This window comes from Anopheles coustani, chromosome 2 (assembly GCF_943734705.1).
Source record: "Anopheles coustani chromosome 2, idAnoCousDA_361_x.2, whole genome shotgun sequence".
Taxonomy (NCBI): Eukaryota; Metazoa; Arthropoda; class Insecta; order Diptera; family Culicidae; genus Anopheles; species Anopheles coustani.
The window spans coordinates 55,735,247-55,763,063 of NC_071289.1; the positions used below are offsets into that span (position 1 = coordinate 55,735,247).

A 27,817-nucleotide genomic window follows, 5' to 3' on the forward strand; every position below is an offset into this window, starting at 1 on the left:
ACAATCTTTTTAAATAAAAATTGTTTATAACATTTGTTAAACCGACGGGTTTTGAAGACCAAGCAAAGACTTTCCAAATAACTTATTTGAAATATTAATATAGTTTTTATGTTGAATTTTCATGTATTTATGGGTCAAACACTTTTAAGAACTAATTGCTGTTGCTAACCTACTTTTGGGTGACGTGGCAGTCAACGTGTTATATAGCTTTATATTCGTTTAGAACAAAATGCAGATAAGTTTAATTCTCTACTAACATTTGCCTCTCTAATCATTCTTTCAGATTTGGCATGGAAAAATAGTTTCGCTAAAGTTGGCTTTGAAAATCAACAGTTCTTCCATTATTGCTGAGTAAAACAGGAGCGGTAGTTCAACAAATTCAGTGCGTGACATTTGGTGCGGTATTACGAGATACTCTAAGGAAATCGAATCATGAACTGATCCAATTAAACAAAACAAATAAACACCTCCATCGGAAGCAATGTATTGAGGGATCCCCCGTAAAAAGTGTGAGCACCAGAGCAAAACACCACCGGACAGAGGACAGGCACGCAGTGACGAACCTCCGAACACGACGACGGTTCAAGCGAGTACGCATTTGGCCCTTCGCCGTCGCCACGTCATGACCGGATGTGAGGTAATCCCGGATCCGGTGACGCAGTGATGCGGCGAGGGTACGATGCTTATCTCGCCCGTCTCTGTTTCAGGAGTTACGATGCATGGGCTGAGTCACCTGCAAACCGGCTCAACCCTGGAGGCGCTAACGCAGGCCACGATCATCTTCATCCTAGCGGTCGCCATTGTCATCTCGAACCTCATCGTAGTAGCCACATATCTTAACTTTAAGGGTAAGCTATCCGCTACCATCTGATCAGTGCTATTGCACTGCAACGGAGCATGTCTCTACTAACGCCTTCCCTCGTAGGTCCCCATGAGGTCATAAACTACTACCTGCTGTCGCTGGCGGTCGCCGACTTGCTATGTGGCCTGTTCATCGTCTCGCTGTCGGTTTATCCGGCATTCTATGGCGACTGGGTGTACAGCAATGTGCTTTGCCGAATGGTGGGCTACCTAGAGGTGACCCTGTGGTCCATCTCGGTCTACACCTTCATGTGGATCTCGGTCGATCGATACCTGGCCGTGCGGAAACCGCTACGCTACGAAACGATCCAAACCAAAACCAGGTAAATGTTGACCTTCCTCTCCCGGTTTACCAGAGGAGTTCAATCAAACCGGAACCGGAGGACTATCCTTCGTACCTTATTGTTCCCCAACATTCCCGTCGGTATCCCCCCTCCCTCCCGCAACACAACTGAACCTTCACTTTGGAATAGTTACCCAAAGAAACCTTTTCCAGTATTCTTCCGGTTAAAATTATGTTTTGCTCCAGAAGTCCGAAGTTCCAGACGAACTCTTCCCAAAATGTACACGAAATCCTATATCTACCCCATGGCCTATAAGACGAAACTGTTTCCCTCACTATCGCACCGTATTGGTGTGCATAATGCCATTATCGGCGGGTGTGTATGTGTGTGCGTATGTATGTCTGTTTGCGTGCTCGGTTGTGTATTGTGCGTGATGTGTACTAAATCGATTGTGTACTAAAGCGTAATCACACCATGTAGTAGTGCAATGTATCCTCTACTAACCACTTACCTCCGTGTGTGTGTGTTTCACATAATCTTAACAACTTTTCCAATTTCCGCCATAATACACCCGTTTGACTTTCAAGAATGGTTCGTGTTCGTGTGTGTACTAAACCTTTATGTAACATTCTAGTGGAAGACTTATTTGTTTTAGTGTGAAACAAAGGATTGAAATTTGTTGTGTTTTGTTCTACTGTGCTTTTTCTACCTATCTTTTCGGTTTTGTCTGTCGTTTCTCGTTTTTTTTTTGTTCTGTTGGAAAATGGGTTTAACATTCGATTTAGTTTAACGTTTCGCGTTGTTTGCTGGAAAACCGAATGATTTTCCACATTCTCCTGCTATCTCTATCTTGTTTATCTCTGTCTGCCTCTCTCTGTCTCTCTGTTTCTCTCTTTTTTTTCAATCCCATCTCGTTTTGTACCTGTTCTTACATCTCCCGATTGTGTTCCGTATCTCATTCTATCTTTCTCTTTCTCTCGTTCCGCATTCATGGTTACGGCTGATCGGTTTGGCATCAAATATATTGTCCACACACACGCCACACCAAAATGACCGAAACGTTGCCGTCCCATTATGGTATACTTTTATGGCAAACACACTTCGGCCCCCACGTTGTGCGTGCCGTTTTCGTGATCAACCGACCGAACGACCACCAACAAACCCCGTGCCGATCCTCCGGGTTGGAAACGAAATAACAAAACTAATAACTATCAATCCCCATATCCTGAAAACAACCCCCCCGAATGGTCGCAAACAACCCCTCGATCATATTCACCGTGCTGGACAACACGGACATGAAACAATGACCAAACCAAACAATAACAACTCGCGTGTATCTGTGCACGCGACGGGAGAGAGAAAACGAAAGAACGGAAGAATCTTTTATTGATCGATGTTTATTGGTGTGTGCTGTTCCTCCCCATATGTACTAAAATCTAGGAATGGAAGGTTTGCATACTTTAGCCAGATGTTTACTTACCAACATTTGTTTTTAATCTAATAATCCTTCTAACGCTTTCCATCGAAACTTCCGTATTGTTTCTTGTATCCCTTGCTTAACTGGCTATTGTATATAGAGTTTCGTTCTATAAATTCCTTTATACTCTATTGTTGAGCCCAATCCAAATATTTTCTGTTTGTTCAAACTCTTCCACTTTTGTGTATAGTTAGTGTATATACCATTGTTGCTAGAAGTAGTCTTCGATTAAACACATTGCACATCCACCGAAACATTTGTTTCATACACTCATAAAACCTAACTAGCACCCGTGTCCTCAATTTTTTTTATTTCCCGTTTTGAAGCACATAAAAGAAGTGACCCTAACAAAATGAAATAAATACAGCTTTATCAGTAATGGTTACGCTAACAAAAATACCTTATGGCAAACGAGCTTTATCCATAACTCAAATGTTCTAAAACTGTACTAAACGCATAATGTCTGCTATCTACCGTTACACTTAAGTCTCTTCAACAGCAGCATTGTAACACCAGTTATGTGTGGCTCACCCGGTGTATGGTTACTCTGTCGCTTCGAGCACATAAACATCGATGGCGGTTGACAAACGGCACTTGAAGCATGTGCGCGTAGATAGTAGCCTTCGGCATCTAAGTACACCTGCCACCATGCAACGCTCTCGCTAGCTCGCTCGCTCGCTCGCTCGTCTTTTTATGTGTAGATCAGTACTATCGCTTTCCCTGGTAGATGTAATGTTGGCGGTAATTGTTGTTTGTGTAGGCACGCGCACCTTGCACCTCTGTTTTCCTCCCCTCTGGCGGTGGTGGTGGTTTCACGTTTTTCTTGAATCAAAGCGGAATGCGCAGAAACGAACGCAAAGCCACGTGGCGGCACCTCTTGTGTCCGTGTACACACTACGCAGCCTGGCCGCGTGTTCCCCTGTACTTTCCCTGTAGTGTACTGCTGTAACCTGTAAAAGTAGAGCTGTCGTCGGTTGTACCCGCGCCCGTCCGTCTCCTTGCCACGGCTGAAGTGGGACGACGGGGGACGCGTACGACCGTCTTCGTATCGTTCACAACTGGCGCCTTAAGCAGTTCGATTTTCTTCTTTTCCTTGCACGTGGGCACGTGCACGTGCTGAAGATCAAGGAACCCTTGCTAACGTGCTTTTTTTCCTCTTTGCTATTTCCATCCGCTCTCTTAACTAACCGACTTTGCAGATGCCAATGCTGGATGGCGTTCACGTGGATCTCGGCAGCCATGCTGTGCAGCCCCCCGCTCCTTGGGTACAACAGGGCTGACTACAACAAAGTGACCCACATCTGTATGCTCGAGTGGGGCACCATAGAGGCTTATAGCGCAACGCTGGCAATCCTGGTCCTGGGGCCGAGTGTCATCTCGATCGTGTACAACTACGGCTACATCTTCACGATGATGCGCAAAGTGCGATCGGGGGCACCGATCCACGATAAGGAGTACGCCACGGCGCTGGCAGAGAACCTAGCGAACCCCAGTCACTGCATGTCGTTCGCATTGGTGTTTTCCTTCTGGATTTCGTGGACCCCGTTCATCGGGCTACGCATCTACGAGCTCGTCAGCGGCGACACGATCGACAATCCGCTGCTGCACTTTGCCGCCGTCTGGATCGGCATCCTCAACTCGTTCTGGAAGATCATCATCATGACGACCATGTCGCAGCAGTTCCGGCTGCTCGTGCGGCTCCTGTTCCTCACCATCTGCTGCAAGACGAAGGGCCGTCAGCAGGCTGAGTTGATTGGGCTCGAAACGGATGACTAAGACGCTAATCGGCCCTACGGGCACCTTCCTGCACCCAGCCGCAACGCTCACACTGTGTGTTTAGTCAAATCGAATGAACGTACAATCAAGTTTACAAACTTTGTGCTATTAAAACAAACATACATAAAAACAAATCTTATCCCACTCAGATAAAGTAGAATCCGCCGCTAATTAGAACAAGTTACTGCTCCATTCCAAGCATTCGTTGAATGATGCCGCGGAGTGTGACACCCATTTAGAACTACGAAAAATAAAGCGAGCATTCTGTAACGCGCAGTGCTTGAGCTTGTGCGTAGAAACGAGAGGAAAAAAAAAATTAACAAACATTCAACACATTGCGCAGATCGGTTACGTATGTCTCATAGCAGTTCCATTTCATCCACTTCATCCTTTTTCAAGGAAAAAGAGAAAAAATCAGGAGACAAAGCGGTTCTAGCAAGCATTTCATTCGCAAGAAGAACATCAATTTAAATTTTCAAATATGCGTAAGCTACGTTTTACTCTTGGTGTAGTGCTCAATTCAGACAGGTATACCACATTAAGGACTAACAGGACATCACGATTACACGTGTTCACCTATCCGTGTGCACTGGAATGAAACTGTTTAAAAAAAAAAACAAGAACAATATTAAACATCACACTAAACAAAATTCGGCATCGTACGTACTACTTTAAAAAGGGCTGTGTAGATGCCAGACAAGTAACCTTCAAGGAACCGAACAATCAAACTGTCTCGCAATCCGTAAGCGTACATTACATGTTAGAACAGACACAAAAACACGTTTGTGTTTCGGTGTGTTTCGGTGTGTTCTAGCGAGCGGACTTGGAAAGCGATTTTTCGCGCTAAAAAAACTCCGCAGGACGCGCATGCAAGATCTTGAACATTTACCATGAGTGAGATCATCGCGCAAAGGCAACACCGCTAGGTGGAAATTGAAAATGTTGAGCAAGAGGCAGAATAAAAAAAAATGAATACGAATGAACGAAGAGAACGCAGGCGCGTCTGATGTGCTTTTAGCGGAATTAATATAAAACAAACATTTTCAGGGCTCACCGTAGACATAATGAACGAATCTATAAAAGATATAAAACAAAAAACATACAAGGAAAATCCATGCATAACGGCGAAGGAGGAAACCCAGGTTTGCGCAACGCGATGAAAAATAAAATACAAATTTAGAATAATAAACTTATGCCAAATAAAACAAGCAAAAGAATACTAAAAAAATGCTGTATCAATGAAGAAATGGCTAAAATGGCTTCGCTCTTGCACCCCGCCTGCAGGGTCCAGGTCAGAAGAAGACAAAAACTTACATTTGCAAAATAGAGCCGAACAGAAGCTTAGTGTACGCACGCTAAGCTGCAATGCAGCTAAAGTTTTGAGGTACTGGTCGGATGCCATTAAGAAAGAGCCACACCAGCGAGAAGTATTTCTCTTAGGGCATCGTACATACATGCAAGTTGAAGTGAAAAATTCAAAGAAAATTATATTTTCTAGGTTTTTAAAGAGTGAGATTTAACAAAAACAAAAACGAGTAACAATACACACCGTCAAATCACCCTCGACTACCGAATGTAAACCGTCTATTCCAAGGAGTACTGGAGCGTTTCGGGGAGTTTGAAGCGTAGGAGTTGTAGCGAACGCAATGGCACTTACCAAAACAGGACTCGAACAGGCAACGACTGTACCAGCATTGATGATTTAAAATACATTCAGTGGGAATTCGAAAGGCGTTCGGTTGGAGTAGGAAAACGTAAACCCAAGCTCGTTGCACGCCATACTGTTAAAATTGTACCATACATGAATAGAACTGGCGGCCTGAATTGCCCAACACCAAGATCAGTACAGGCAGCTCGCGTTGATTCGTTTGAGGTTGTTTTGTCAAGCAATACCGAGGGTACGCTGAAAAATCCGCATGACATCCTCTTTGGACGATCTGGCGTTTTATGTTTTATATAGTAGTAGAAGCTAGCAGATGCACGGTCCCTCGGAACACAAGGGCCGGTTCGTTCGCATCTGGACGTCGTTCGTTTTTTGTAGTATCTTTGTTATTTGCGACTGCACAAACCAGGCCGAATCGGTTAAGGCCGGAGTGTTACGCATAGTGGCGCGTTCATTTGTCCACTGTACGAACTTTCGCGATCCTTCCCCGTTGGTAGCAACGCCAGAGTAACTTAAGTAATCGATTTAGCACATGCACATGCATCGAGTGATACAATTTCAACGCTCGAAGTTGAAACGCATCGACGTAAAACATCATTTAGCTTCCTCCGGTGAAAAAAGCTAGTTCAGACTCCAAGAGACAACGAATCGGTACTCTCGGTTGAATGTTGAAGGGAGAGAGATGAATGCAGCCGCGTCACTCGAAGTTCGCTAGAAGCGTAGTATGTTGAGTTTAAGTGTACGTGAAAGTTCGTTAACGTTTCATACAAAGTATGCCCACGAGCGGTGGCTATCTATAGCAGGAGTGTGCATAGAGGACGGAATATCGAGAGAGCCAGTTGGAGTAGGAATTGGGTTAAGCTCGTACTTGTACATGATACGTATGGAATTTGTGTGAGAGTTAGTGAAACTTTAGAAAATGAAAAATACGAAAGTTAGATACAGCAACAGCAAGTAATGTTAGCGAGTTAAGGGTTAATGTATCTGATAAGGATTGATGTATGGTTGAAATTGCATTAACTTGGAAGGTTGTTAAGAACGGTTGAAGTACTGAGGGATTTCAGTCAACCCAATGGCGATCGTACCAGTTATAAAAAATAATAATAATAATAATAAACAAACAGGGACATTTCCTTAGACCATTGTTCAAGCATTCCTTTAACGTTTGTTTGTAAGAGAAAGAGATACAGCCAGAAAGAGAGAGGGAAAAGAAACGAGCAGCGGCAGTGGCAGTGAAGCAACAGGATCCATTTAGGGCTGGGGTACTAAGACACGTCCTTTCACGACAAAAGTCCGACATGTACTAACTACTTCAACCGCTAGGCTACTACTTCTACCCACCAAGCTAGTCAACGTGTAGTACGTGGCATTCGGATAGGAAGTGAGTATAACATATTAGGCCACTCTAATCAATGTGTCCCCCTTTCAAGCAGTGGGAATACTTTCTGCAAGACACGCACGCGGTGCATACCAATTAAGCCATACTTACTGTCATGTTTTTGCGGCATATACGTTTCCATATGGCCTACACACTACTACTCATACCCCCGTTGGATTGTGGGACAAACGTTAAGCAAACCGAATAGAACAGGTTTGGCGCACCAGACCGCGGTATCGGAATCCTTTCGGCTGACCGCCGCCAACAGTATGGATGCACATTCTTCTCTGGGAGGTGTTTGCGAAAACACGATCCGATGTGTGCAGAAGCTTCACCCTCCGATAGGACGTCCATAAGGAGGGCCTCGTAGGAATAGCTTTATTTCGGCGGAGCGCCACAAGAGTCTCAATTACCGATTGAACACAGCGCAGTCGCGCGTCATGAAGCTACAAACATTCAATGTGAAACAAAAGGTTGTTGAACAGTAAAACTGCCCCCTTTCCCATTTTTTCCACGAGTTATGGCATGTAGAACAGAACAGTTGAAGATGCAGCCAAATATAAATGGTATAATATCGCAACGAATAACGCCCAGCAGACCAAAGTAATAGTTAAAGAAAAAGAAAGCAAATGTACGTTTTTGCAAAAGTACGAGAAATGTACGTTTCAGCTATGAAATTTTTATCGAACACCAGCTTGTGCGTAAAAAAAGCACACAAAAAGTTCATACACCATCACTCTCTAGCCCGCACTGCATCGAAGGGTGTGCCATACATCTGGCTTAAATCATAGCCCTAGAAAAGAATGGAAGTAAACAAAAGCATTCCCAGTTGCGCTTGGCTTTTGGAATAGACGCAACCGCGTAGTACATTTTACATTAAACGGAGAGGATCGGTTTGCCACGAGCAACAGTTTTGGCGAAGAGGGTGCAGGAACAGAAACTCGAAACCGAAGTCCCTCATCGGGGCATTCCAAACAGAACTTGTACGAAATTAAAGGGTGGCATGTTTTATCAAAATCGAAATGTATCGACTCTCCATGTAGTCTGCAAACGGAAGCAAACGTAGATCATAATTGTACCATCTTTTTAATATCCTCCACTACTTAAATGAATCGAATTATAACCAATCCCACACTGAATAATATGACAAAACAAAACCAAACAAAACTTTCAACAAACCGTCAGCCTAGGTCAGCTAGTGTTGCTTGCAGAGGGCGATCGGGCGATGCGCCAGGGAAAGCGAACGATTAACGAGAACCTCGATCAGTGAAACGGCACCAAATGCTCCAAATAAACATATATTTCGCTTCGGTCGTAGACTAGAACCTAATAATCTACAGTTGATCGCAATCTCTCCGTTTAAATTTATACTACATTTAATAGTTCTGGGTGGGAACGAGAGTCGAAGTAAACGGTTAACTTAAAGTGTGTACCGTTTGGTGAACTTTGAGGCACTTGCACGAACGTAAATATGGATCTTTAAAATCTCAATGGATGACATTACAGTCGAAATTTAATCTCATTGGCTATTGGTACTATAAGGATAAACTTCAGAAGTAGTGAGGCAAAATTTAGAGCAAAATAGCTTACCTTCGAGAAATCACACTAACACGTCATCTGACTTGGTTAATTGGTTTGATACACAATAATTTAGAGAATAGGTCATGATTCGCTTACTAGTTTCGTCGAACTATGTTTGATGACAATGACAAGAAAAGGGTTATGGTGTTCTATTTTACTAATAATTATTCACCCCCGATAGTGATACCAATGAACGCAGGAAAAACAATTGTTTAGTGTCGTATTGTAAGAACAATTTCTTAAGTTTGCATTAGCAATATTAGCAACATAAATTCACCACAACAAACACAACTGCAATGTTGTAGTTTTGTATAGGCATCGTTTATTAACAAACGATGAGCATTAATAGCATATGCGTAGATCGTGCGGCTACTACCATAGAATTCAAATGGTAAATGCTACAAAAATCATAGCAAACGAACAAAGACGCAAGTCAAAGACACTTTGTAGAAGCTTCCGTATATTCAATTACCATGGGAATAAACTACAACCATGTATCATCGCAAAAACGCAGCAGCAACATTAAGAAAACCATAAGAAAAAAACATTGTATCTAAAAACTTAGAATAGGCAAACTGGCTGTTCCATCAAGGTATGTTATAAAATTGAAAGGAAAGAAAGTGTGGCGAAGAATACCCAGATTTTTTAATTTATAATAAACCATTTCAAAATAAAAACATAATTCGGTTTTTCGTATTTTCCATGAATTTGTACTCGATGTTATTAACGTGATGTTTTGCATCATTCGTAGATCAAGATTCATCAAGATACGTAGATTCAACCACCATGAATATTCACAGAGATAAAAATTTGGTATTAAAATGTCTTCGGCATTTCGTACGAACCTTCGGAGACCCTCATTGTTGTATTAAGAAAAGCTGTAGCAAGCCATCAAGTTAGTTCAATCGTTGAAACAACTGTAAAAATTACCTCGAAAATTGGTCGAACGCACCATCGAACATCCAAGTATTTTATCATAACTCAACACACATTATTTCAAATGAGTTAAAACTCAATTTGCTATGAGAAAGAAAGAATACTCTTGAATTTTTAACTGAATGCTGACATATACAACCAGACTGATAAGAGATAAATTATTGTATAATTAAGACTTTACCACACGTGGTCTGCGACAGCCGAACAGTAGCGCTGGTTAGAAAATGGGCCCATGAGCGCCGGGGGTCATCACCTCGACAGCGTGTGTTTGAATCCCAACCGAGACCTGTACTAGAGGACTAACTATCGACGTACAAATAGGGTAAAAGTCTTGCAAGCTCTTAACGGGCAGGCATGACCAAGAGGTCGTTACGCCAAGAAGAAGAAGAAGAAGAAGAAGCAAACGTGGTACATTAATCCATTTGTTTGTCCAATTGCAAACAAATTGCTTTAAAATGTGGACATAAACCTCCAATAGATTATTTATTTTTCTCTAGTTGTGGAATGTTATTTGAAATTAATTTAGTACAAAATTTAGTACATTAGCAAAAACTGTGATTTTCATATTTGCAGGACGTTGACGTGCTGAAAACCCCGGCAGCACCAAGTCGCGGCGTTGGATGCGGCGGCCAACGTTTTCGCCCAACAAACATTCTGTCAAAGAAAGTGACAGCCGCAGTTTCTTTTCCAGCTAAGCCCCAGTGAAGAAAACTGGGGCTTCGAAGCCCCTCTTTCATTTCCCCCCGCATGCGGTTGCGTTTTTGATCTGTCAAACGAGCACAGCTTTTTGCCAAAAATAATACTTTAATGTTTGAATATACCACTTATATGAGCATACAATCTCATTAAAGTCTACTAGGAACAATATTTACTGTTGACATATAAAAACGCAAGAGTCTGCGGCAAGAATCAAACTCGTTTGATTTTTTAGTACAGAAACCGCAAGATCTTGCGTCTGCGGTGACAGCCCATGACAGCTCCTATCTCTCCCATGGGAAAAAAGCAACCGCATGCGGTCGCGCAAAGCTGTGACCAGGGGTTTAAGGGGTGCGTGCTTCCCCATTTTACCTTACTCGGGGTCCACACTACAGCGCGACGTCCCGTCACGAAACGCGACGTCGCCTGACAGGCGGCCGAACTCCATACAAAAAACATGTCGCACAAATCGCGCTAGTGTAGAAACAGCGAAAAACGCGACGTCGCGCTAGCTCTTGTCAAATGTCAATTCGAAACGAAAACAAGCCAACAGCTGGACAAAACGTAGACAAACCGAAACACAAACGCGAACAAAATGAGCAATATTCTTCACGAAACATCGGATTTTTCGTAGTACAGTCTGTTCTCGAGTTACGCGGTTCTCGACTTACGCGGATTCGGAGATACGCGGTTTTCAAAATTTGACAGTAGATTGGGTTTATTACATCGATTTAAATTCCTGAGATGTACAACCACACGAATAAATATGTAAATTACACATTTGCATAACTTACGCTTATAATTTCGTTTGTTGCAATTTATGTAGTTTGAATACGCTTGCATTGCATTCATTGGACAAAGAAAAATTTTGAATATTCTATGATACATGTACACAATAGCTCGATCTCTTAACTCCTAATATAAACTATGTGTCAAGCAATATTCGAGATACGCGGAAATTCGAGATACGCGGATTTCTGTGGAACGCAAAAACCGCGTAACTCGGGAACAGACTGTACTACTTATTTTTAGGCTTCACAAATGTAATTCAGTTATCAAACTCCGTTTTAATTGATATTTTTACCAAAGTTTTTTCGGGTGCCGAAACGTAAACAAACTGCTCTTCAACAAGTAAGAGATGATGTGGAATTATATACTTCCTACGGCGGGCCAAAATATCGTCGTTGTTTGTTTAAGTTTGTTTTCTCAGTGAATTTCAAATGTGGAAGCGCCAAACTCACTCAGGGTGCATAAAATACGTAGCTAAACAAATATCATGAATTGCTACCTCAAAATTCATTAAAAAAATTTTAGCCGAGTTCGCGCCCCAATGTGATACATATTTCCACATACTCTCCTACCTCTGTCGCGCTTGGCTTGCGCGATTGTTCTGCCGAAACTGGGCTACTTTTGAAACGGGACGTCGCGCTGCAGTGTGGACCCCGAGTTACATGGACACCAGAACGCGATCATGTAAACCTGTGGTCACAGCTTTGCGCAACCGCATGCGGTTGCGTTTTTCCCCATGGGAGATATAGGGGCTGTCACCTTAGACGCAAGACCTTGCGGTTTCTGTACTAAACAATCAAACGAGTTTGATTCTTGCCGCAGACTCTTGCGTTTTTATATGTCAACAGTAAATATTGTTCCTAGTAGATTTTAATGAGATTGTATGCTCATATAAGTGGTATATTCAAACATTAAAGTATTATTTTTGGCAAAAAGCTATGCTCGTTTGACAGAACAAAAACGCAACCGCATGCGGTTGCGCAAAGCTGTGACCACAGGTTAAATCCTAGTATAAGCTATGTGTCAAGCAATATTCGAGATACGCGGAAATTCGAGATACGCGGATTTCTCTGGTCCCCATTATCCGCGTAAGTCGGATACCGACTGTACACACGTTTGGCGTTCTTGATTCGTCGCATTTATATACGACTCAAATCGGTAAGACCGTTTCCCATTCGAAAATTTCGAACGCCGGCGATGCGAATGCGACAGCTGATGTGTCAGATGTTCCGTTTCTCTCCGACCCACACGAGAGGCGGGACCGGTTTGCGGATTTAACGGTTATTGCTTCGGGGCGTCGCGGCTTTCTGCGACATTACAAAAAGACCGTTATTCGCATTTAAAAATGATCATTATCGTGTTTTGTTCGGCGAGAAGGAGTTTTAATATATTAGTGTAATAAATTTACTGGCGTACTAATTCATGTTTTTATTGGGTTTTTTAATATAAACTGATGTGTTTAGAGAGGGTAAGCGACAGGCGAGCGGTAGCGCCGGTTAGAAAATCGGCCCGTGAGCGCCGAGGGCGATAGAAGTGTTTTTGAACAACGATTTGTAAATCGTTCTTATGACGTTTGCTTGTTCCTCTTTGTCGACAAAAAATATATTCCAAAATAAAATCCTCTTGCTCTTTCTAGTCGAACGAAAAACAATGGCTCTTTTTTCATACGGATACATGGTACGCTGCGACCTATTTTTTTATAGACCTTTATTTCAAAGCATGTTTCTGCAAAAATGCAAAATACGTTACCCTGATCCAACTCGAGTCATTAAACGCATTTGACAGCCAGTTGAATGGCGTGGCGGTTTCCCTAAAGTATTTTCTCAAAAATCAATAAAAACATACTTTCATCATACATATTAATCATAAATGGACCTTTCAGTTGAAGGGTCTATTGTTCTTATAGCTCAAAGCACTAAACAGTTATTTACAAGTTGGTTATTTAGTCATAATTCCAAATTATTTGTTCTAATCATATCTAGTGGTAGGAATACTTACTATAGACTCGAACCAAAAAATCCGACTCCCAATCCATTAAACAGTCGAGAGACGATGTTAACCCGGTTGACAGAAATTGACATTGTTGCTGGTACTATGTAGTTCCAGCAAGAGTCCCAGCAATCTGTCATGGAAAAACTTGCTGGTACTACATGATCAGCTGCAAAAAATTTGAATTTTTGTCAACCGGGAACCAATCAATTGAGGTTACTATTTCATTGAAGATTGGAAGGATCGAAACGAAAAGGGTAAACAACACTTTGAAAACATCGAAAAAATGACTGCTTGCTTTGATTACAATAAGTTTCATGATGTTTTCTCGAACTTAAGTTAAATCGCGCAAAAACCTAAATCTATGTTCAATCCATTCTATTTAATGCTCGATTTAAGTAAACTGAAATCAATCACATTGTCTCTAGAACGACTCGTTACGTGAGTAATTCGAATCACCTCGTGTTTGGATCGAATCACATAAATTGAAATAGAGTAGAATCAGTCCTGCATCGACTCATATCGTGTCCCAAACAAATCAAATCTGATTCAAATCACAAACGAATCAAACCTAATCTGTCAAACGGGATTCAATACTTTAAATCCGCCTAGAGATCGAGTCCTCGAGTCTTCCGAATCCCGATTCGGCCAACACTAGTTGTGTCACCTCATTGTGAGGTGAGGTTTGTTTTGTTGTGCTGCTGATCGTAAGTTAGTAGCAAGTTAGTTAGTGGTAAGTTAAGCTTCAGCCGAATCAGATGCGTTGCTGTTGAAGGTGATAATTTACAACGGATAACCAATTTGGTTCATTGTTTATTACCGACCGTGTCAGTTTGCGTTGTGTGTAGAAGAAACCCATCGTTGTTCATCGTCGTTGTCATCGTCATCGTACTGCGTACAACGACGGCGGCGTCTGTATATTCCGTACTAGAAGATTTGTTTTCTTCATGGCGTCTACCCACGAAAATGCGACGTGGAATGCGAATATTGTGGCCTTGCAGAGGCAATACTATGCGTCGTGGCTTTTAGTTGTAAAACCAATCGGAAGGTTACTGGAAGGAAAAGAACTAGTTTGAAGGTTGAACGAATGTTCCGAATCCGTGTATGTGTATGTGAGTGGATGTGTGTTCGTATGTGTGAAACTCGCTACTGCGATGTTGTATATTTCGTAGTTAGTAAATACGTAGTCAAAAGCGAGCAGCACCAGGAACACGTACAGATTCTTTGCTGTTGCCAGCAGTGAGGGTTTATATTGTTTCCCCCTTTTTCATTTGTAACCATCTAAGTGCCTACGGTACTTTATTTTTTATGCGTGAATCTTTCAAATCATTTGATGAATAATAAAAGAACCAGTCTGTGAGCGAGAGCAACGCAGTTGGCGTTGTTTCACAAGCGATGCGCTGCAGGAAGCGAAAAGCTTCGCGAATTGAAACGCAATTTTTTCGGGGTTTTGCGTGTGTGTATGGTAGATTCGTGAGGACAATTCATCGACCGACTCGCTCGTATGTGTTCACTTCCTGCAAAAGTGTGTGGGCAAGTGTGTGGGGTGGCTTTCGGAAAGTTGTTCACCTGTGAGGCACGGTGTGCAGCATGTGTGTGCAAAAACCCTTCTGGTCTGTTTGTGGCAGAAAATAAAATTGTTGCTGAGGTCGCAAACCGACCTCGCTGCCCACCCTCTGGAGGGAGAACCATCGGTTTTGTCGGAGACGAACAACGGGCGGCTGGTGTGCTGGTGTGATGTCCTTGCAATGTACACGACGCCTGTACGCTAGTGTGTGAGAGATGCCTGTTTGGTAGTGTTCAACTATGGCCAGGGAAAGGAAAGTTCTACAGAAACACATCAGCAAAACAGCGTTGCCACTGGGGTATATGCAACGCGGCAACGATTAGTGTTGGAAGATGAATTGATTTTCCACCAGGAGGCTTCGATAAGCGGGAGAAGAAGCTTCCAAAGTTGCCGTTTGTTCCAAACCCACTCTTAAAACACAGTAGGATAGAATGTGGTAATACCATGAACCGGTCGATTCTCTCGCCTGCAATTGAAAATGGCCTGAGACACCTGTAACCCTCCCGAAATCGAATGGCAACCGTGGCATCCGGATAAAATCCGAAGTTGTCAGTCTGCGAAGGATTCATTTTTTCGACCAAAGGTTTCGAATGGTAACCGCTTAAATTACTAGTCGAAAAAATTGGTTTAATCAAATTATCTTGATAAAACACAGATCGACGGGTTTTGTTTGGAAGAAAATGTCGGCCGCTCAAAACATTTCCAGATGGTAAAGAAAAAGGTGAACAAAACAATTCCCTCTCGGATCGCTAGATCGAGAGCGCACCACAAAGCGCAGTAGCAGCAGCAGCAGAAACCCACACAACTTCTGTGCTATGGAAGCGAGAAACGAGAAAAGAGAAAACCGAAAAGAAAACAAACAACGAAAACAGATGATTCCTTTCTCCTTTCGCACGCCCACGTCGGTGGTGGCCCCTCGCGAGGAACTGAGAAAGATTCTCATGCGGTGGCGGCGGGGGCAGCAGCGGCGACGATTTAGGGGCAGTAAAAACAAAAACAACGCGCTGATCTTCTCACCTTTTCGGCGGTTTGCGTTTGTGGTTGTTATTGTTGTTGGTTTTGTTGTGTTGTTGGTAGCCATGACACCGTGATCGCAATAAGTTCGCGCGAGACCAAAGACTGTGGAAAGAAAAGCGCCATTGTCGGCACCGGGTGGGTAGTGGAGGAGGAAAGAAGAAGGATAGATCATCCAATATGAAGGAGAGCAAAATGGAACTGCCACATCGGGTTCCCGAACCTGCTAGCGACGTACGCCGTTGGGGTTTTTTTTGTAGGTCCAAGGAGCTGGCTGGCGGGTTTGTGCTGCTCTTCTGCGGTGTGCCAGAAGTGATCCCATCTAGCAGGCGGGGAGATGAACCATACCGCCGGTGTTCGTCTCAGCGCACGATAGAAGCGAAACGAGAACGCGAGCGCATCGCTACGGGGAAAAAGCGGTCGGTTACGGTCAGCGATTCGGAGAGGTTATGTTGGTGTAGGGAGCTGTAGCGCATTAAACTCACGGATTTATTCGCGGTTTTGTTCGGTAGAATGCTGTTGTAGCAGCAGCATCACAACGACAACGAACCGCGACGCCTGCGATTGTTGCTACCGAAACCAAAACGAATGTCTCAGAGGTGCCCCAGTTATTTCGTTCTTTCGTTTGCCCTTCGCAAGCCAAACGTTTGCGCCCTTTGCCTTCGCGTGAAATTGAACTTGCATCTTGTTGCACACAGGCAGTACGGCGCGTTGCGTTGTTGCCATCTCCCAACCTGCTGATCTGCTGATGGAGCGAGGGAAACGTTGGGTTTTATAATTTTGTGTTATTGTGGAAAGGATCAAATTGTTGTTGACACGTAGGAACAGCTTCATTTCTCGTGCTTTTCCCGTGGTGCTTTCATATTCATTGTCTCTAATTTCTCTAATTATTCAGTGCTGTTGCGGTAAAATGCGATCGACCCGGTAGCCCACCGGATATCATACCGAAGCCTACGCTGCCCGCGTGTGCCCGTGTGCAGAAAGAAAGTTTGGCCAAAAACCCGAACGATATACCAGCACACACACACGGTCTGTGCGTGTGCGAGAGAAAGCGTGCGAAACAAAGGGAGCTGCTCCGGTGGTGTTTGTGCGTCGTGATCCTCGGTGTATAGTGTAGTGCAGTTTGCTGTGTGCGCTTGTAGTAGGTGGCGCACGGAAGATCAACGGCACGGCAACAGCTGCTGCTAGTGCTCCTGGTGCTACGGGTGCTGCTGGTAGGGGTGTGTGGAGCAGCGAGGGGCCCGTGCATAACGCGGCCGCGCACGTCACAACGGAGCGCCACAACCGAACTGGAACACGCGGTGGTTGGTGGTAGAGAGGGGTGCGGCGATCGGTGGTACCTTTTCGTCGAGCGACCGATCTCCGACCGATCCGGCCGATCGCGCTCCGCTGACGCCGCTGGCGTTGGGAGTTTGCCCGCACATTAACATAACAGCGCAAAGGGAGGGAAAAGGAACAAAATCAAGAGTACGAAAACACGGCAAAGAAGCTGAAACACACAGGTATGTTTTGTACGTTGACCTTGTTTTGTGAACACACCACCCACACTCCCTCCACCGCGTCGCTTCTATCTTCGCCATCTGCTCACCCACACGTGTAAACAACCAGCTAAGATGTGTGCTCAAGGGCTGAAAGTGTTCGAACGAGTGAGACGAATAATGGACAAAGTTGGCGAGGCGCGTGTGTAGGAGATGGAAATTTCAGGTCTCTGTACAACATCTTTCAACAATATTGCCAAAAAACTGTTTAAACATTAATATTGTAAAGGGATTATAATGCTAAATATGGTACACTCAAGTCGAGAGAAATAAATCATCGTCAGCAATCGCCAATTTTTAATGTTTGCACATTTGCCACATACATTTTACAGAGTTTAGAATCATATACAGGAACACTTGAATCCGTTGGTGGAATATTTAAAATCGGTTATGGAATAATACAAACCCGCTCTGGATGTTTGCAATCATATTATGGAATGTTGCATACATTTCTTGTACACAATTCTTCTCTGGACCAATGCAAACAGATGTGGAGTTTTATCTACGATTCGGTTGAACTCTACGAATATCATGTTTCAACAAATCATAATGTTGTATGTTTTCATTGCATCAGAGTCGGGCCATACTTTCATCATCACTTTCATACACGGGAAGAAAAAGGGAATTAAACAGAATTTTTGTGTAATTTTTGTGTTTGATGTTATCTTTTCGATATTTTTTTATAAACTGCATTATGGCATGTTGAAACATCTATTGAACCCATCTACAAAAGATGAATGATTAACTTTTACTACATTCTTGATGACATTTTCAGAATGTTGACGAGAAAAACCTTATTGAGAAAAGTTAAAAACCGTTTAATAATAGTATTAAAAGTTCATTTAAAATAAATATTTTCGGCGGATGAAAATAGTTCCGTTTAAAGATAACTTATCCGCGTTAAAGATAACTTATCAATAAGGGACTGCCAGTTTACCAAAGATTAAATCACTTTTAAATTCTGCCAAACGCATTCCTAAGGACCCGTTGGATAGCTTGCATCCAGAAACTAACTCAAACCTTCTGACCTTTCTTCAAAGACAATCCAATTTGGAGGATTTCTTGTTGAGGCCCTTTCTGAACAATGGAGAACAACAGAAAGCCTCTTCACGATTTTCCATTTGGTGGTATTTGTTTTTGTTTCATTAATTTGAAACTTCGTTTTTTCCCGTCAAAACTTTTTAATTTCAATCTTTAACAGCCTTTTGCGGATCGTATGTATTTTTTATGTACATCAGTAGTTGTGCGTTTGAAGAGAAACGAGCGATTAGAACACTTGTTTGTTGTTTACATATTTTACGTCCCCGCCGAAGGGCACGAAAGGGGGACGCAACCAGTGTGCTTTAAAAATGATAAAAAATACGCTATTGGGATTGCCTCTTACAGAGCGAGAATTTGTTTTCAGACGAAGAAAAGGAATTGATCAGATTGTTGTAAATGTATTTCTGAGGTGGACATTATTCACCCTCCAGCCGTATCAAAGTATCACCTGCTTTCCCTATTTTTCATACCTTACAAAAGTTTCATTGTTATACTAAAAACGAACGACCTAACGACATTCTAATATATAATGAACAATTGTGGCCTAGGTATGAAACTGAGTGCCTGTTTACCTTTGTTTTTATTCTAACCGAGTGCTTTAATGAATGGATTTGGGACAGTACATGTTCCATTGTGCTTTTCCGCTCTGGAAATGAAAATGCATTGCTCAAGTAAACCAGCGCAAGCATACAGCTCATGTTTCTTTTGTTACTAAACATACCCTGTACCTTGAAACAGATTTCTTTCCATTTCTTGTGAACAAATGGGTGAGGTTTTGTTTGTTTTTTTGTTTTGGGACACCATTTTCCAACACATTAACCATTCAATGAACATCCTTCGCCGAACCACCAACCAACCTTCGACCTTTCTAGTCCAGATGCAAATCCGACGAGATAAGCAGCAGTCTGGCTTTTCTGAACGTCACCGCGAGCGACGCAATGTGCCCCGTTCGTAACGGTTTTGCGTGGGGTTTCTCCTTGGTGTGGCACAAGCCTGTAACGAACCCCCCGGATCGCTGGATGTGCCTGTGGTGGTTATGGAGCGCCGTACCGGAAGACCGAAATAGATGAAGCATCCAAAGGAGGACAAACGAGGCTCGTGAGCAGATGGTGACCGATAACTGTGTCTCTCAGGTTTCGATGGTTTTTTTGTTGGGTTCTATGTTGTTGGTTGTTTGGCAAAGGCTATACAAAGAAGAGGATAAAGATGAATATCTCTTAAAAAGAATAGTAATGCCATGCTATTTTAAAGAAAATTAATATTCATTAGTTTTGATTAAAAATTAAAAAATAATACCTTTTTGCAAAGCGAACGAAATAGCTAGCGCACACCGAAGAGTGTCAAAGAAATTAATGAGAAGAAAATAAATACCATCAAGATCATTTCCCAGACTTGCGATTATACACTTGCTCCTACATAATTGAAGTAATTATTAAATCTATCTTCCCTGTACGAGAGGACGGACTATAAGAAGGGAAAATAGTCTTGTAAGCCCTTAACGGGCAGGCATGACCAAATATGGTCGTTACGCCAAGAAGAAGATCTAGAATCACATTTGTATTGAAAAGATGGAATATTACAAGATCTTTTTGCATAATTATTTTTGTTTCGTGAATATGCTACCGTAGTTCTTGATATTATTCTAATCGGTCACACGAATGTCATGCGGTTTCATCAATCGTAAAGTATCCAGTATAGATAAATTATTTGTTTTTGAGTAAGACACTTTATTTTTATATTATACATATCTAAAATGTAAAAAAAATACCATTCTCTTTAAATTCAAAGAGAATGATCTCTGTCTGTCTCCATCGAAAACATTTATAGTGGATGATCGTTATATTTTCCTTTGCTTTTTTAACAAGCCATTAACTTGTGTAATCAGAGCTTGGTTCATCAGGTCGGTATTATTAAACAATATTTTTTCTGTTGTTGTTCTTCTTGCAGAATAGTAGACTATGGATCCCATGTTTTTTCCTCCCTCCAATGGAGTCCCTTCGGAGAGCAAGCTGGCAACGTACATGGTAAGCATATGCAAAATACAAAAAAACGCAATATTTTTTAAATAACAATTGCTTTGTTTCAATTTACAGAGTCGTCAAAATGGAACGAACTCTGCATACGGTTTGCCGGTCAGTCTTCAGAAAATCACGCTCGACTCACCGATATCGATAAAAAAAACACAGGCAAGCATGCTACATCCGGGCACTCGCTGCTTCAAAGGACATTTTTAGCTTTTTTAAATTCTCACTAACTATGTGTAACACTTTGGTTTCCTCCTTCAGGTGACACCACAGTCGCCCGAATTCATTCCAAACAACCGGCTGAGCAGCTCATCCTCGCCAAACTTCTACTCGTCCTACTCGATACTTAGCAACAGCAACAATGGCGCCGGAAGCAGCACCGTCGTCGGCAGTAATGGCACGGTGGTGGCCACCCAGCAGCCAGCTCAACCGACCGCTCTGTCCACGGTCGTCGGGAAAAGTGCGGTCGTCGCCGGCGGCGGTGGAGGCGTCGGGTACGCGGTCGGCGGCAACAGTATCCTGGCCGGCGCACTCGGCAGCAGTACGTCCGCTTTTGCGGTCACTCCGAACAAGGGTACGCCGGGCCCATTCCTCCCCCCATTGTTGCCGTGTGTTCGGTGCGCGTGGACACTAATTCGTGGTTTTTGTTTCCCTCTCTTCTTTCTCGTAGGTCGAAATTTGCTGCGAAACGAGTCACCGCAAAGTACTAATACATCCCCTCGTATTACGCCCCAACCATCACCACCGCCAATTACCACCAACATTCATCAAGTAAACTACACTTTTCTTTTTGGCGCCTTTCTCGATGTTTTACTTCAGTTTTTCTCAGTTGAATATTTCGGCTAGGCTTAAATAATTTGCGTCCATCTGTGATGGTTGAAAGAGATGAAGATAGACAAATTTATTTTATTTTGCATTTTACCCTTTTTTCGACAGTTGAAAACTGAAATCGATCTTTGATAATTTAACATTCGTTCGAACGTGAAACTGTAGTAATGCTTTAAATTACCAATCACCATTCTAATTTCACAATCGAATATGTTTTTTAATGCGAATAATGTTGAAGAACTCGTAATAATTGTTTTATATGAAGCTATCCGGAAGTGAGTATAATTAAAATTTGTACCACTAGTTTTGTTGACTCGTTTTTAGTTATACTTGATGTAAATGGTACCAAATATTGTCGCTTCTCTTGCACAATGTGTTTAAAACACACTTGTCATACACGCACACACAGTTTCCCACGTACGGTCCTGCCGTTACTCCCGAGTGTCCAAATTTGTTGCGTAAATCAAATCAATGTCGCTTTTTCAACCTACTTCTCTTACTCTCAACTTTTCCCCATTTCGTAGGAGAACGTCGGTGGCACCACGTACTTTTATCCAACCGCAGCCAACCATCAATTGCCGTCGAGCAGTACAGTTAACACGACTGATAACTCATTTGTCCACATAGCGAGCTCACAAATTAATCTAAGCTATACACATCCAGGTAACGGTTGGGATGATGCGATTACCCTACGATCGGGATATTTATTTTCGCGCGATTTCCCTTTCCCAATAGGACACATATACCCGGGACCTGCGTCGCACGTTATCAACATGCAATCGAAGGTACAAGTGTCGGCGGCATTCTTCATGCAGGATGAACTGCGGAATGATATTTTAGCGCGGAATGAAATAGTCAATAGTATCGATAGCGATTGTCCAGGTAAGCAAAAGAAGCGAAATGCATTCAGCCAAGATCGGTGAAAAGGAAGGTCATTGTAAAGCTGTTTTCTGAACCACCATTGTTTGGACAGTTATTTATAAAAAGGTTTACAAACATATGTACTTGCGCTATGTAGTAGTTATACGCAACAATATCTTAAGTAGTATGGGTTATCTGATATACCGTGTCGCAGTTTTCTAGTTGTGACCCAGGGCCTCGAGGATAGTTTCGTCAAATAATATCCCGAGTAGTCCGCTCCTAGTTGCGAAGTCATGGGATATGGATGCTGTTGGTCGCTATGATATGGCAAAAATCAAGTGCGACGATCTTCGTAATATGCAACCTTCATCCATAACATATACTGAACACTTGTCAATTGCTTGTTCAGTTGAAGATATACACTTTTTTTTGCATTAACCTTCCTAAACACCGTTTTCAAGTCGCTCTTACAAGTTAACCATATTTTTAAGTAACCGACAAAAACATTCCCTGGGTTTCTGGCTCGTTAGAGGATATGCAGCGACCTCTCTTCTAAACGATCTTGGTTACAACCTTTTCCAAACCAATAGGGAAATACAGCTTGGATCGACAAATGATGCAATCCTACTGGAAAGCACTTACTGCAAAATCTGCTCTTACACCAAACGAATTAAGTAGTCAATTCGTAGCTTTATAGGATCAGTGTGCTCAACTGCACTATAGTAGGCTTGCATCGTTTGCCGATCCAAGTATACTGCTGAATTTGCCTGTTGGCGAGTAAAGCGCTTTAATGCTGGATCAATGAATATTTTTTTTTTTGCGTTCATGCTTTTTAGATATACCTCTCGAGGTGGAAAACTACCACTCGCTGTGTCTGCTGGAGTCTTTACCGCTTCACCCGAAGCTTCCACTACCGTCGTCCACGTACAAGGCAACCCACAGCATTACCGGCGTAAAGTACTGTCTTCGACGTCTGCATGGTGTGTTCAGCATTCGTTGTCTATGGCTATATTTTTTTTCTTCACGAACTGATTCCTCATGCCGTCCATTCCAATTGTAGGTTTCCGTCTTCAGTCCACCAAGTGCATGCAGGTGGTGGACATGTGGAAAAAGCTGCAGCACTCGAACATCGTGCAGTTGCGGGAGGTTTTTACCACAAAAACGTTCGGTGATAACTGTGAGTTTTCGTCGTTACTAAACTATTCTTCGATAGTTCTTAACCTTAACACTTTTCCTCGCATCTCCAGCGTTAGTGATAGTGTATGACTTTCATGCCGGTTCGCAAACGCTACTGTCCAAGTACTTCACGTCCGTTCCGGAAACGAACGGATACACCGATCCTTTTGCTGGTGAAGCAAGGCCCTTCAGGTAAAGCAAGAAGAACCCGCTTCTAGTTCACCTTTGCGATGATCATTTACCAATTTCTGGCTTTTGTTTTTCCAGCCACAAAAGTTCAATGCATCGTACAAGCGCAACGTCTCTCCTGCCAGAAAACGAAATATGGTCAATTATCATGCAGCTAAGTGCGGGCCTGCGCGCGATGCATCAGGCCGGTTTGGCTTGTCGGTAAGAAAAAGAATCGGGTTAGAAATCATAATCATTAGAACATTATGTATCATTTTTGCCTTTTTTTATCTTTCGTTCGGTCAAGGACGCTCGATCCCACGAAGATCATTGTGACCGGTAAGCGGATACGATACAGCTGCGTGGGAATTTCTGACATCGCAACATTCGATCCGAACCAACAGAATCCACTAACCGTCGTGAATCATCATCAGCAGGTATAATAAACGTTAAAAGTTGTTAAACTTTTTAAATTTTTTTTTTACGATTTGTATTAAGTTTATGAACAATTACTGAATACCCGATAAGCTCCAACGTATTCGCTTTTCTTTTCAATAACTTATCGCTAACATAACTTTAAATCTCTTTCTGTATTTTTGGGGAAGCGCGTGGAAATATTTGGCACTATTATATACTCGGTCATAAATTCGCTAAAATCTTCCACAAACTTACAAGCAACCATTTTAGCTATTGTATTTTTATTTCCAATAAAAACTATCTAAATTGCCATAAAATTTTGCGGTTCATCCATTGTATACGATTATTCGGATTTACAATATTCAGCACTAGAATGTGGCTTACATTTTTCTTTGAATAAGAAATGAATAATTCTCGGTGTTTACTACTGCATAACCCATTTTCAATTGTATAAAATACTCCAGCAATTTAACCAATTTTTTAGTTTGATCAGCTATTTTATCAGCATTTATATCAGCAGCAAAATAAATGTGTTTATTTGTATTCAGTGCCACTTGATTGGTTATTGATTTAAACAACCATATTCGGTTTATTTTAAATTGCTAAATTCGACTTTTGGATTTATCGGATCGTTGATCTTTTGATTTCCTTTTTTTATTAATTTTTTGGAACTATGTGTTACACCTTCGTACTTTGTTGTTGCTGAGCAGAGTTTTTTATTTATAAATTTTTAATGAATGTATTTAAGAGAAATCCAGTGGACTTATAGTTATGCAATACTTATAGTTGGAGGTTATTAGTTTCCATTGCATGCGATCTTACGGGGTTCGGTATTTAAAAACAAAAATATATGGGAATTAACCTAGCGGTACTAAAAAGAATCAGTCCGTTTATAGGTCTACGTTTTCTTTTTTTTTTTAACATTACATAACATTTTAACGTATTTCGGCAGGAGGATCTTACGGCCCTAGGAAAACTCATACTTGCGCTTGCATGCCGCTCCCTTCAATCGGTCCAACGGGATCAAATCCAGAATAGCATTGAGCTAGTATCTCGCCACTATTCGCAGGATCTTAGGAATATCATACTGTGAGTCAAACAAAGTGGATAAATCGTTGGAGACGTCACTTATAATGACTATGGTTGTGGGGTTTTCCATCCTATATCACGCAGATGTCTTTTGAATCCTACCGCCCGCCGTTCGGTGACGGAAATCATGCCGATGATTGGTGCCCGGTTTTTCGTGCAGCTCGATGCACTCCAAACGCAATGTGATATCCAGGAGGACGAGCTGGCGAAGGAGATGGAAAATGGGCGCCTCTACCGGCTGCTTGTGAAGCTCGGTTGCATCAACGAACGTCCCGAGTAGGTTCCGGGTTGTGTTGGCTCTCGAGCCACGACTCTTTTCCCGACACTTTGCATCACAACAAATGGAAAATTTAATTTCCTACTTACCCCCCGGCAGGCTTAACCTAGACGTTACGTGGTCCGAAACAGGCGACCGGTACATGCTGAAGCTGTTCCGAGACTACCTCTTCCATACCGTGACCGAAGATGGTCGTCCCTGGCTCAACCAGTCGCACATAGTACAGTGCCTGAACAAGCTGGACGCTGGTACCATGGAAAAGGTAAGCATGTTTGTCGGTCGGGGTGTGGTATATATTGAAAGAGATTAGGTGGATTTCATATGATTTTTCAAATATAATTAATTACAAAACCATCCTTTTCCTTATTTCTAGGTTCAACTTATGTCCCGTGACGAACAATCAGTATTAGTAGTGACCTATGCTGAGCTAAAGCACTGTCTCGATCAAGCATTTTCCGAGCTGGTAGCAGCGAGCGACGGAACCGTTTAGTGGCCATCCGGCACATCGAATGCTACGACAAGGCGTGTTGGAGGCATGAGTCCTGTTTCCGGTCCTGTTATTTGTTTAGTTTGTTGCTTCTTCTGTCGATCTATCCCGGCTTATCCTCCGTTTCTGGTTTTGCCCCTCCGAAAGGCGATCGATGGTTTATGTTTTATGTTGTTACGTGTTGCGTTCGGCTTCGCAATCCACAATCGACGAGAATCGTTTATGCGTACTTGCTGGACATTTTGTGTATGAATATATTTTTTTTTTTTCATTTTCGACACGGAACCCGTTTCGTCGCGCTGTCTCTCGTATTGAGATACTCTCGCACTGTCCATTGAGAGAATCGGGATAATGGTGGGAGGAGATGGTGGCAAAAACACTTAAGACAGGAAAGAAAGTTTAAAAAAATACCCTCGAACACGGAAATCCACTTCTCCGTTACTAAAGGATCCGCTAACGCTATAGACTGATTGTAACAAAAAGAAGAAAAAACACAAAATCAAGAAATTATAATGTACAACGATAACTTCAAAGTGTGACTATCAAGTGTGATATACAATTTACTACAACAAACGCAACCCCACCCGCGCCACATTGTTTTTTCTTATTATAAGCTTAAACAGCAACTGTTGGATGATTTTTCGAGAGAATCTAAGGAGAAACGATCGAGAAGAATTGGTTTGAATAGTTTCGTTTTTTGGGTTTGGTTTTGTATTGAACATGAACTGTAATTGATGAATATTCAATTCAATTGCACGTCGACAATTCGTCTGGATCAGGGACAACCCGTTGATGGAAAGATATAAGGAACAAACAACACTAGACAGGCCAAACAAACAATCAAGACCAACATTAAGTTGCGAAAGGCTTCGCAAAAAAAAAAAAAAGAATTTTCAGGACATGCGGCACAAGCGACCATCGTTCCGTGGATGGTAGGTCGAGTAGGACCGTTAAAAAAGATACGAAAGAGTGACATAACGAGGAAATTAGGAAGGTCGAAGAAAAGGTCGAAAAATCGATGGACACAGAGCGATAGGGAGGGAGAGAGACAAAGAATGCGAGTGTGTGTGACAGTTCCTGATGGGTGGTAGAGATGGGTGATGATACAAGACGCAACACAAAAAGTAGAAAATAGTATTTGTGAGTGTTTCTGTTAATAAAGTAGATCTCCAGAATAACGATGCTAAACACCGTACGAACGTACACGAATGATGCAGAAGGTAATACTGATGATGGTGATGATGATGATGATGATAATATTGCTAACTTAAGATTATACTTTAGTCGAACCCACGAAGTAGGCGAAGTGGCAAATATCTGAATGAAAGCATAAACGGGAAGAGAAATGCGATGGCGTGTGTCTCGCGGAAGGATCGATGGAAAACGAAGTTTCATATGGTGGGTGTGAGTTTTTTTTTTAATTTTATTTTTATAATAAACTGCTAAAGCAGTTATTTTTCCTTCTATTTCGTAAATATATACATGTTTTAGTACAATTCAACGTAAGACTGTTGCTGCTGGAAGCGTTATTTTACCAGATGCGGAGAGTTTGGGTTTGGCTTCGTTTGGTTTAAGCGGAGAAGGGAGAAAATTAGTTTTTCGACAGTTTTGTCAATGTACTTCAAATATTGGTCGTGTAATTTTGTGTTCTGTGTTGAAACGGTGCAGACATGAACTGTAACACTGGTAGGCGACATCCCTGGAGCAAGCTCTATTAATATCTCCTCCACAACTGAAACAGAACGAATTTAGACTCAAAACAAAAGATCACATTGTTACTTTGTTTGACTTAATTACTTACATTTTTGTTTTTCGTTCAGAAGAACATAATTCGACCAAATTAAAAATGTTTCAATTTAAGTTTTGCTCTATCGGGAACCGTTCGTTGGTGGTCGATTTT

General features: G+C 42.2%; 2 protein-coding genes across 6 annotated transcripts; both read left to right on the top strand.

The window, feature by feature from the left end:
• Positions 1-679: 679 nt before the first annotated feature.
• On the top strand, positions 680-9,696 carry LOC131263325 (G-protein coupled receptor 52). The gene is made up of 3 exons (XM_058265507.1): positions 680-848; positions 926-1,184; positions 3,822-9,696. Exons 1-3 carry the CDS (start codon positions 680-682, stop codon positions 4,396-4,398), a joined length of 1,005 nt encoding a protein of 334 aa, XP_058121490.1. The 3' UTR covers positions 4,399-9,696.
• Positions 9,697-14,088: 4,392 nt separating this feature from the next.
• On the top strand, positions 14,089-26,155 carry LOC131266457 (PAN2-PAN3 deadenylation complex subunit PAN3). 5 transcript variants are annotated; one of them, XM_058268993.1, is made up of 17 exons: positions 14,135-14,205; positions 16,907-17,513; positions 20,538-20,614; positions 20,684-20,776; positions 20,876-21,188; positions 21,285-21,385; positions 21,967-22,105; positions 22,178-22,324; positions 23,140-23,283; positions 23,364-23,480; positions 23,551-23,671; positions 23,747-23,869; positions 23,955-24,084; positions 25,017-25,153; positions 25,238-25,429; positions 25,530-25,692; positions 25,804-26,155. In XM_058268993.1, exons 3-17 carry the CDS (start codon positions 20,549-20,551, stop codon positions 25,918-25,920), a joined length of 2,103 nt encoding a protein of 700 aa, XP_058124976.1. In that variant the 5' UTR covers positions 14,135-14,205; positions 16,907-17,513; positions 20,538-20,548; the 3' UTR covers positions 25,921-26,155. The 5 variants fall into 5 exon arrangements, with proteins under 5 accessions (XP_058124975.1, XP_058124976.1, XP_058124972.1 ...); XM_058268989.1 differs by having other exon boundaries at positions 21,967-22,324; XM_058268990.1 differs by lacking the exon at positions 14,135-14,205 and adding an exon at positions 14,659-14,675 and having other exon boundaries at positions 21,967-22,324.
• The last annotated feature ends 1,662 nt before the right edge of the window (positions 26,156-27,817 follow it).

What these genes read in the sequence shown, in the direction of transcription:
- LOC131263325 (XM_058265507.1), top strand. Translation starts at nt 680, where the DNA reads ATGCTTATCTCGCCCGTCTCTGTTTCAGGAGTTACGATGCATGGGCTG. An exon ending in CACATATCTTAACTTTAAGG is followed by an intron (nt 849 to 925) that starts GTAAGCTATCCG and finishes CTTCCCTCGTAG; the next exon opens with GTCCCCATGAGGTCATAAAC. An exon ending in ACGATCCAAACCAAAACCAG is followed by an intron (nt 1,185 to 3,821) that starts GTAAATGTTGAC and finishes CCGACTTTGCAG; the next exon opens with ATGCCAATGCTGGATGGCGT.
- LOC131266457 (XM_058268992.1), top strand. Translation starts at nt 20,549, where the DNA reads ATGGATCCCATGTTTTTTCCTCCCTCCAATGGAGTCCCTTCGGAGAGC. An exon ending in GATCTTAGGAATATCATACT is followed by an intron (nt 25,154 to 25,237) that starts GTGAGTCAAACA and finishes TATATCACGCAG; the next exon opens with ATGTCTTTTGAATCCTACCG. An exon ending in TGCATCAACGAACGTCCCGA is followed by an intron (nt 25,430 to 25,529) that starts GTAGGTTCCGGG and finishes ACCCCCCGGCAG; the next exon opens with GCTTAACCTAGACGTTACGT.